Here is a 9,753-nt window from a genome sequence, read left to right as displayed (position 1 = left end):
GGGAGGGGTGGTGAGTGAGGGGAGAGGGATGGGTGGTGAGTGAGGGGAGGGGTGAGGAAGGGGTGGTGAGTGAGGGGAGGGGTGAGGGAGGGGTAGTGAGGGAGGGGTGGTGAGTGAGGGGAGGGGTGGTGAGTGAGGGGATAGGGAGGGGTGGTGAGTGAGGAGAGAGGGATGGGTGGTGAGTGAGGGGCGGGGTGAGGAAGGGGGGGTGAGGGGTGGGGAGTGAGGGGAGGGGTGAGGAAGGGGAGGGGTGAGGAAAGGGTGGTGAGTGAGGGGAGGGGTGGTGAGGGGAGGGGTGAGGGAGGAGTGGTGAGTGAGGGAATAGGGAGGGGTGGTGAGTGAGGGGAGAGGGATGGGTGGTGAGTGAGGGGAGGGGTGAGGAAGGGGTGGTGAGTGAGGGGTGAGGAAGGGGTGGTGAGTGAGGGGAGGGGTGAGGGAAGGGGTGGTGAGTGAGGGGAGGGGTGGGGAGTGAGGGGAGGGGTGAGGAAGGGGAGGGGTGAAGGAGGGGAGTGGAAGTGCTTCCGGGTCCTGCCCGTTGCTTCCGGGTCACGTGGTGTTGTTTGCTGCTGCTGCTCGCCGCGCGCGGAGGTACGGACCGCGACCCCTGACCCTCTGACCCAGCGCCGTGACCCCGTGCTGGGATCGTGGTTGTTGTGGTGATTGTTGTTGTTTGCTGCTGGTGAAATCTGCCGACGTCGCGCGGTGCCGCCTCAGCTGCCACTGTTGAGCCACTAGCGACTCCCCCCCTCCGTGTGTCTCCCCCCCTCCCCCCCCCGTGTGTCTCCACCCTCGCCCCCCGTGTCTCCACCTCCCCCACCCTCCCCCCCCGTGTGTCTCCCCCCCCTCCCCCCGTGTGTCTCCACCCTCCCCCCGTGTGTCTCCACCCTCCCCCCCGTGTGTCTCCACCCTCCCCCACCCTCCCCACCCTCCCCCCCCCCGTGTGTCTCCCCCCCCCCCGTGTGTCTCCACCCTCCCCACCCTCCCCCCTCGTGTGTCTCCCCCCCCTCCCCCCGTGTGTCTCCACCCTCCCCCCCGTGTGTCTCCACCCTCCCCACCCTCCCCCCCCGTGTGTCTCCCCCCCTCCCCCCCCGTGTGTCTCCACCCTCCCCCCCCGTGTGTCTCCACCCTCCCCCACCCTCCCCCCCCGTGTGTCTCCCCCCCCTCCCCCCGTGTGTCTCCACCCTCCCCCCCGTGTGTCTCCACCCTCCCCCACCCTCCCCCCCCGTGTGTCTCCCCCCCTCCCCCCCGTGTGTCTCCACCCTCCCCCCCCCGTGTGTCTGCACCCTCCCCCACCCTCCCCCCCCCGTGTGTCTCCCCCCCCTCCCCCCGTGTGTCTCCACCCTCCCCCCCGTGTGTCTCCACCCTCCCCCACCCTCCCCCCTCGTGTGTCTCCCCCCCCTCCCCCCGTGTGTCTCCACCCTCCCCCCCGTGTGTCTCCACCCTCCCCACCCTCCCCCCCCGTGTGTCTCCCCCCCTCCCCCCCCGTGTGTCTCCACCCTCCCCCCCGTGTGTCTCCCCCCCCCTCCCCCCCGTGTGTCTCCACCCTCCCCCCCGTGTGTCTCCACCCTCCCCCACCCTCCCCCCCCCGTGTGTCTCCACCCTCCCCCACCCTCCCCCCCCCGTGTGTCTCCCCCCCCTCCCCCCCCCGTGTGTCTCCACCCTCCCCCCCGTGTGTCTCCACCCTCCCCCACCGTGTGTCTCTCCCCCGTGTGTCTCCACTCCCCCCCACCCTCCCCCCCGTGTGTCTCTACCCCCCCCCACCCTCCCCCCCGTGTGTCTCCACCTTCCCCACCCTCCCCCCCGTGTGTCTCCACCCCCCCCACCCTCCCCCGTGTGTCTCCACCCTCCCCCCCCGTGTGTCTCCACCCACCCCACCCTCCCCCCCCCCGTGTGTCTCCACCCTCCCCACCCTCCCCCCCCGTTTGTCTCCACCCTCCCCACCCTCTCCTCCCGTGTGTCTCCACCCTCCCCACCCTCCCCCACCCTCCCCCCCGTGTGTCTCCACCCTCCCCACCCTCCCCCCCGTGTGTCTCCACCCTCCCCACCCTCCCCCACCCTCCCCCCCGTGTGTCTCCACCCTCCCCACCCTCTCCTCCCGTGTGTCTCCACCCTCCCCACCCTCCCCCGGTCTCCTCTCCCTCCACGCGCCATCGCCCCCTACCAGCGACACCCCCACCCCCCGGCTTCCCACTCATCACCTTCTTCTCTCATCCCCAACTCCTCAAAATCCCACCTCCTCCCTCCCACGTCGCAGCCTCCCCCCGGTCTCCACGCATTCTCACACCCCTACCCATCACACCCCTACCCATCACACCCCTACCCATCACACCCCCTACCCATCACACCACCTCCCCCTATCACACCCCCTACCCATCACACCCCTACCTCCCATCACACCCCTACCCCCATCACACCCCCTACCTCCCATCACACCCCTACCCATCACACCACCTACCCCAATCACACACCTACCTCCCATCACACCCCTACCCATCACACCCCTACCTCTCATCACACCCCTACCCATCACACCCCCTACCTCCCATCACACCCCTACCCATCACACCACCTACCCCAATCACACCCCTACCTCCCATCACACCCCTACCCATCACACCCCTGCCTCCCATCACACCCCCTACCCATCACACCCCTACCCATCACACCACCTCCCCCTATCACACCCCTACCCATCACACCCCCTACCTTCCATCACACCCCTACCTCCCATCACACCCCTACCCATCACACCACCTACCCCGATCACACCCCTACCCATCACACCACCTACCCATCACACCCCCTTCCCCGATCACACCACCTACCCATCACACCCCTTCCCCGATCACACTCCTACCCATCACACCCCCTTCCCCGATCACACCCCTACCCATCACACCCCCTTCCCCGATCACACCACCTACCCATCAAACCACCTACCTCGATCACACTCCTACCCATCACACCCCCTTCCCCGATCACATCCCTACCCATCACACCACCTACCCCTATCACACCCGTACCTCCCATTACACTCATCATACCCTTACCCATCCCCGCTCCCCTCGGCACCGCCCCTCCCTTGTGCCCCCAGAATTCCCGTCCCCAGCTCCCCTCCACTCAGAGATCCTCTCTCCTTCCTTACACCTCGCCGGCCTCTCAATCTCCACCGCTCTCTTGTCTCGCGTCACCTCCCGCCACCTCCCGCCTTTCAACTTTCCTGTCTCCATCTCTCCCAGTTCCTCCCTCTCCGATCTGTAACTTCCTCTTCACCCCCCCGACCCCCACTTCCCCCGGCCTTCACCACCCCTCTTATCACCCTGCTCCCCCTGTCTCAGCACGCCGCCACCGCTTTATCTCTCGTGTGGCCTCCGCTGTGCTGATGACGCCGCACGTTCATCATCAACACCTCCACCCCCCTCTATGTCACGTCTCACGGTCACCATTTTAAGGGCCAGACACGGTGGCGCAGGACGTTTTTGTGTCCCTGGATTCGTGAGAGCGAGCGAGGGGACATCGCCGAGCGGGCAGCGCGTTCGCAACTCGTTGCAGGCGCTCGTTGTTCGAGCTCAACGGGCCTCCCTGGTTAATGCTGCACGTCTTGTTTTGTTACACATCGTGGTCGACCAACCGAGCGCTTATCCAGCCTCAACCCCGCTCAGCTTCCGATACTCGGCTAGATTATCGGGCGCATTCTGGCTGATTTGGGCATTGCCATTCGCCCATCAGCCGTGCGGTTTTTGTCAAACGTCGCGCTCTCTTAAACAACAATTCCCCCCGCCCCACCCGACTTCGGCTGCCGTGTCTGCAGATGTCAAACTACAAGCGCACAAGCTTCGACGATGAGGAGGGGACCGACGTGGTGATAGAGGAAGGTGTGGCCGACCACCCTCCACAGGTCAGCACTCGCCCCAACCACCTAGAGACACCAGTCACACGGAGACACAGGTCACACGGAGACACAGGTCACACGGAGACACAGGTCACATGGAGACACAGGTCACATGGAGACACAGGTCACACAGAGACACAGGTCACACGGAGACACAGGTCACACGGAGACACAGGTCACACGGAGACACAGGTCACATGGAGACACAGGTCACACAGAGACACAGGTCACACGGAGACACAGGTCACACGGAGACACAGGTCACATGGAGACACAGGTCACACAGAGACACAGGTCACACGGAGACACAGGTCACACGGAGACACAGGTCACACGGAGACACAGGTCACACGGAGACACAGGTCACACGGAGACACAGGTCACACGGAGACACAGGTCACACGGAGACACAGGTCACACGGAGACACAGGTCACACGGAGACACAGGTCACACGGAGACACAGGTCACACGGAGACACAGGTCACACAGAGACACAGGTCACACGGAGACACAGGTCACACGGAGATACAGGTCACACGGAGACACAGGTCACACAGAGACACAGGTCACACGGAGACACAGGTCACACAGAGACACAGGTCACACGGAGACACAGGTCACACGGAGACACAGGTCACACGGAGACACAGGTCACACGGAGACACAGGTCACACGGAGACATAGGTCACACAGAGACACAGGTCACGGGGAGACACAGGTCACACGGAGACACAGGTCACACGGAGACATAGGTCACACAGAGACACAGGTCACGGGGAGACACAGGTCACATGGAGACACAGGTCACACAGAGACACAGGTCACACAGAGACACAGGTCACGGGGAGACACAGGTCACACAGAGACACAGGTCACACGGAGACACAGGTCACGGGGAGACACAGGTCACACAGAGACACAGGTCACACAGAGACACAGGTCACAAGGAGACACAGGTCACACAGAGACACAGGTCACGGGGAGACACAGGTCACACAGAGACACAGGTCACACGGAGACATAGGTCACACGGATACACAGGTCACACGGAGACATAGGTCACACAGACACACAGGTCACACGGAGACACAGGTCACACAGAGACACAGGTCACACGGAGACACAGGTCACACGGAGACACAGGTCACACGGAGACACAGGTCACACGGAGACACAGGTCACACAGAGACACAGGTCACACGGAGACACAGGTCACACGGAGACACAGGTCACACAGAGACACAGGTCACACGGAGACACAGGTCACACAGAGACACAGGTCACACAGAGACACAGGTCACACAGAGACACAGGTCACACGGAGACATAGGTCACACAGACACACAGGTCACACGGAGACACAGGTCACACAGAGACATAGGTCACACAGACACACAGGTCACACGGAGACACAGGTCACACGGAGACACAGGTCACACAGAGACACAGGTCAGACTGGCACTTGAGAGACACTGGTCTCACCGTCTGTTGTGCCGTTTGGTGACACTGGTCACGCTGCCTCTGTGCTGTGGGTGAGAGTAGGTGCGCTTTGGGTACAGCCGCCTGACAGGATGGGCTCCCGGCCTGCTGAGGAGACGAACTCGCCTGGAGCTGCTGCTGCTCACGCTCACGCCCGTCATGGCTGTCGCCCTGACGTCCTGTCTCATCTTCATCACCATCACCAGCAACGGTAGGTGGTGCCGTCATCGCCATCACATCACCATCACGTCACTATCACCAGCAACGGCAGATGGTGTCGTCATCGCCATCACACCACCATCACCAGCAATGGTAGGTGGTGTCATCACCACCATCACATCATCAGCTAGGGTAGGTGGTGCTGTCCCATCACCAGCAACATAACCGTCAAATCATTATGAAATCATTCCATTTGCACATTTGGTATTCGCGCCATTGTTAAAGCACAAGGCGGTCACGAAGGCGCTACGCTTCGCCAACAAATTCTGCAGTAGCTTCACACGAGCGCAGCAGTTTTGGTTTGTGATTTTTACTCCGTCAGGTAATTTGCAAGTGCCCTCTACATGCAAATCCTTAATCCTCGAGCAGGGCACCCTTCCCCGCACCGCCAGTTAGCACGTTTGGCTACATACGGTGCGAAAGAAGTTCAACATACATACACACAGACGCCACGTGCAAACAAGCAAGCAACCAGCCCTGATGTGACACCAGGCAACCCCCCCATCTCCGCACCCCCCCTCCCCTGCCCCCCCCCCCCTAGACCCGTCGCGTTCGGTGTGCCTGTCCGAGTCGTGCGTGGGGGTGGCGGCGCGCATCCTCGCCTCCATGGACCGTTCCGTGAGCCCGTGCCAGGACTTCTTCACGTACGCGTGCGGCGGGTGGGCTCGCAGGAACCCCCTGCCGGAGGGCCGCTCGCGCTGGAACACCTTCAACAACCTGTGGGAACAGAACCAGGGGGTGATGCGCGGACTGCTCGGTGAGCGACGCTGACGACGTTCGGGGTACGCGTGCGCGCGTGCCCGCGCGCGGCGTTCCTGCCGACGCCGCCGTGCCCGCACGGCAGCGTGGCGTGGTTGGTGATACGAAGGGGTGGCCCCCCGCGACCGGTTCGGACGTCGCTCGCCACCGATGTTAGCCGCGTTCGTGGATTGATGATGTCAACTCCCTCGCCTGATGTGCAGGAGGTCGTGGGTTCGATCCCGACCCTGATACCTGCTTTATATTTGAAGTTTGCGGTGTCTCTCTCCCCCCGTGGTCACGTGGATTTTTCTCCTGGTCCTCCGGTTTTTCACTCCACATTTATAATCAACGTGTTTGGACTCTTTGGCTGCTATAAATTTCCACGTGATAAGCCACTTCGTTGAGCTATCATTTCTATTCAGCTTCGTGTTGTAAAATATTTCGCTTAGTTTTAATTCGTTTAATTTCGAACCCGGGTTTTCGAGTTCAGAGTGCAGTGCGCTTACAACTGCGCCACCGCTTCTCCTGACGAGTGTGTAAATTTCTGCTTTAACCCTCATGGGACGTTTTACTTTGAGGTTGTGCTCTCCGATTGATTCGATGCTTCCACCTCTTGTAATCGTGCGCTGTAATACGATAAAATCGTACACGCAAAGAAATCACCGATCAGACATTTTACCATATATGGAAGAAAGTAGGCGTGGCATTGGCCGAATGGGGGCGTGTCTTTTCCCATATATGGTCATTGCGGATCGTGAATCCAGGCCAATTGTATCGATTCCGCTCAGTCAATCCGTCGGCCAGCTCAAAGTCGATCGGGCAGCCATCTTGAAAATGTCCGTTTTTATCTTAAATTACATTCTGCGGTTTACAGATCATACAAAATAACGATATTGATGTGCGATATTCACGTAATTCATTGAATAAATAAAGTTAAATGTAAAAATGGGCAGAATAATATAATAAGGAAACAAAAATACCGAGTTAATCATTATTTGCGGGTTAATCTCTGTGTGCATTAATTGACAGTTGCTATCCATCGAGTAATCATGTGACGTGCCCCACTTTTTTAACTGGCTGACTAATATCTGCAAGATGGGTGATTCTGTCGCAGTCCGCTTCTAATGCACCACATCGCCACCCCGTCGGCAGCTATTCTTGAGAGCGACGTTGGGGAACCTCTTACTGGGGGTCGAAGAGGACTTTCAAAAACATCTCGTGGGCGACCCAACACTCATGCTCACACAAGGCTCTGTCACTTCTGTCACTGCAAGAGTCTCTTGCAGTGACAGAACTGAGTGAGCGTGGGGCTTGCCTTAGATTCGCGGTTTTTGCCAGGCCAAACATATTCTCCTCCAGTATGTGATTAGTGCAGCTAGGATGCTTGCTGTGACGGGTAAATATCATTTTTCTGGCCGTTTCGAAGTGGTGGCTTTGCATTAGGGGGTGATGTTTCTGATCGATAATTGCTTTTTTCCATTAGCGTGGTCTTTCCTCGTTAGTGGACACTTTCCAACCGAGGTTGAAAGTGTTTATGCATTAGCTCTGTCCGTCCATCTGTCCACGACGGGTAGGCACTATAACTCATGTAAAGATGATCAAATCTCTGGTATAAAGTGTTCTTGCTGTTTGGCACTAACTGTCCAGATTGATCAAAGGGTTTCCCGAAGCATTGAGACACAATCCAGATAAAAAGTACCGTTTTGTAATTATCCAAAACGAATTTAGTCATGGTAGCTACCCATCAGCTTCCGTACTGCCAGTTAAAGTCAAGCTACATTAGTGCGATTGTGGCGATACAACCCAAACTATGGGTCATATAGTAAACCCATAGACATACATAGAGACCTATAGAGATACATAGAGGTTCATTAAGGACAAGCCACGGTAGTGCGCGACTCTGGCCGTACATACCACACTATGAACTACGTAGTAAGGAGGAAGAAAAAATTAACCCGTAAAAACAAAGTTTTTCACTATAAATCCTTTATATGCGTGGCATCGGTTTCATTTTATTATTCATTTCTGTTTTTCTTGAGTAAGAGTTTTATTTTTATCACATTGGTATTTTAAATTAAATATGACATTTTTTTTTTCCTAAAAAAAAAAACGAAAATAAATTGTCACGCACAACGAGTCTGTGTGCAAAATGTCAGCTCGATTGGATCACGGGAAGTGGGTTAAAAAACGACCGAAAGATTTGCACAGTCGTAAGCGCGCAAGCAAGTGAACTTAATATAAAGGATTTAAAAAGAGCAAAACTCCACGAACGCTCTCCTGAAGCCCTCTCGTCGTGGTCATTAGACCTCAACATTGGCATCTCGCTCCTGAACATATATAATACTTCAGAAGTATTATGTATGTTTTACCTCCTATTAGCACGGTTGGCTATGTACGGAGCGAAAGAAGTTCAAAATACGCACATACAAAATCACGGAAACTGTCAACAGAATCCAGCATCGTGCGCGGACGCGGTTTTCCCCGTTAATCTTTTGCCCCGTTGGCTCTGCCCCCCCCCGCGTGTCGGCGGCGGCATCGTCGTCGTGAAGAGAACAGCACGGCGAACGTGAGCTCGAGCGAGGCGGAGCGGAAGGCTCACCGCTACTACCAGTCCTGCATGAACGAGGCCCACATCGAGGAGCTGGGCGCACAGCCCCTCGTCGACCTCATCGACAAGGTGACCTCTCTCCCCATTATGAAGATTCCCCCCCCCACCCTGTGTAGCCTGAACAGATTCGGGGGCAAGTGCCGTTAGCGAGCGGCGCCTGTGAAGGCCACCGACACGGCGCACCAAGGGGTTGAGTGGCCACCCACCATGGCCCGAGGCTTTTGTCTCCCCCGTAGCAATGTTCATAGTGCAGCTTGCTGACCGTCACAACAACCGCTCCGTTACACACACACACATCATATCCAAAAACAGCTGTACAAAATACAAGGCTGATAATAATAATTCAATTTATACAGCGCTTATCACCAAGGATCTCAAAGCTTTGTACAGGACACAGCAGCAACAGACAGCAGAAACACAATTATATTATAAATACATTTTAAGAATCCATTTACTGAATGAACTAAAAGTTTAACAAGCGGAAGCGTATATAAATAGGTTTTAAGAACACATCTCTTTCCAGTAACACGCATTTATAACTTAAAAGTCTGCAAAGCAGAGCGATCGGACAAGGATGTTGGGGTTTTGATCCCAGAGATTAGGTGTCGGGGTGGGTGAGGGGAGAAGCAGGAGGAGGGAAGCTCTTCTAGGGTTACGAGAATTTACGTCGTGGTCGCTTTAAACGTCGGGGTCGCGGGAGGCGACGTTCAAACGATCCCGACCTCGTCGAACCCCCCCCCCCTCCGCGCCAGCCGAGGCCAGGATCCGCTCGCTCTTCATCAGAGAAGAGCCATTGGCGTCGCTTACTGGCGT

The 9,753-nt window shown here is 57.5% G+C and overlaps 1 protein-coding gene across 4 annotated transcripts in view; it reads left to right on the top strand.

Moving 5' to 3' along the window:
• The window catches only part of ECE1 (endothelin converting enzyme 1), a 32,717-nt gene that overhangs the window by 3,389 nt on the left and 19,575 nt on the right, over positions 1-9,753 (top strand). For 3 of the 4 annotated variants that reach the window (XM_078873360.1, XM_078873363.1, XM_078873361.1), the window contains exons 2-5: positions 3,812-3,898; positions 5,436-5,583; positions 6,133-6,348; positions 8,882-9,009. In XM_078873360.1, coding sequence (XP_078729486.1) covers positions 3,812-3,898; positions 5,436-5,583; positions 6,133-6,348; positions 8,882-9,009 — 579 coding nt within the window. Of the gene's footprint in view, positions 1-478; positions 589-3,811; positions 3,899-5,435; positions 5,584-6,132; positions 6,349-8,881; positions 9,010-9,753 lie in introns of those variants that run through there. The other variant, XM_078873362.1, reaches the window with a different exon arrangement.

This window comes from Lampetra fluviatilis, chromosome 36 (assembly GCF_964198595.1).
Source record: "Lampetra fluviatilis chromosome 36, kcLamFluv1.1, whole genome shotgun sequence".
Classification (NCBI taxonomy): domain Eukaryota; kingdom Metazoa; phylum Chordata; class Hyperoartia; order Petromyzontiformes; family Petromyzontidae; genus Lampetra; species Lampetra fluviatilis.
This window is presented reverse-complemented; position numbering and strand designations above follow the sequence as displayed.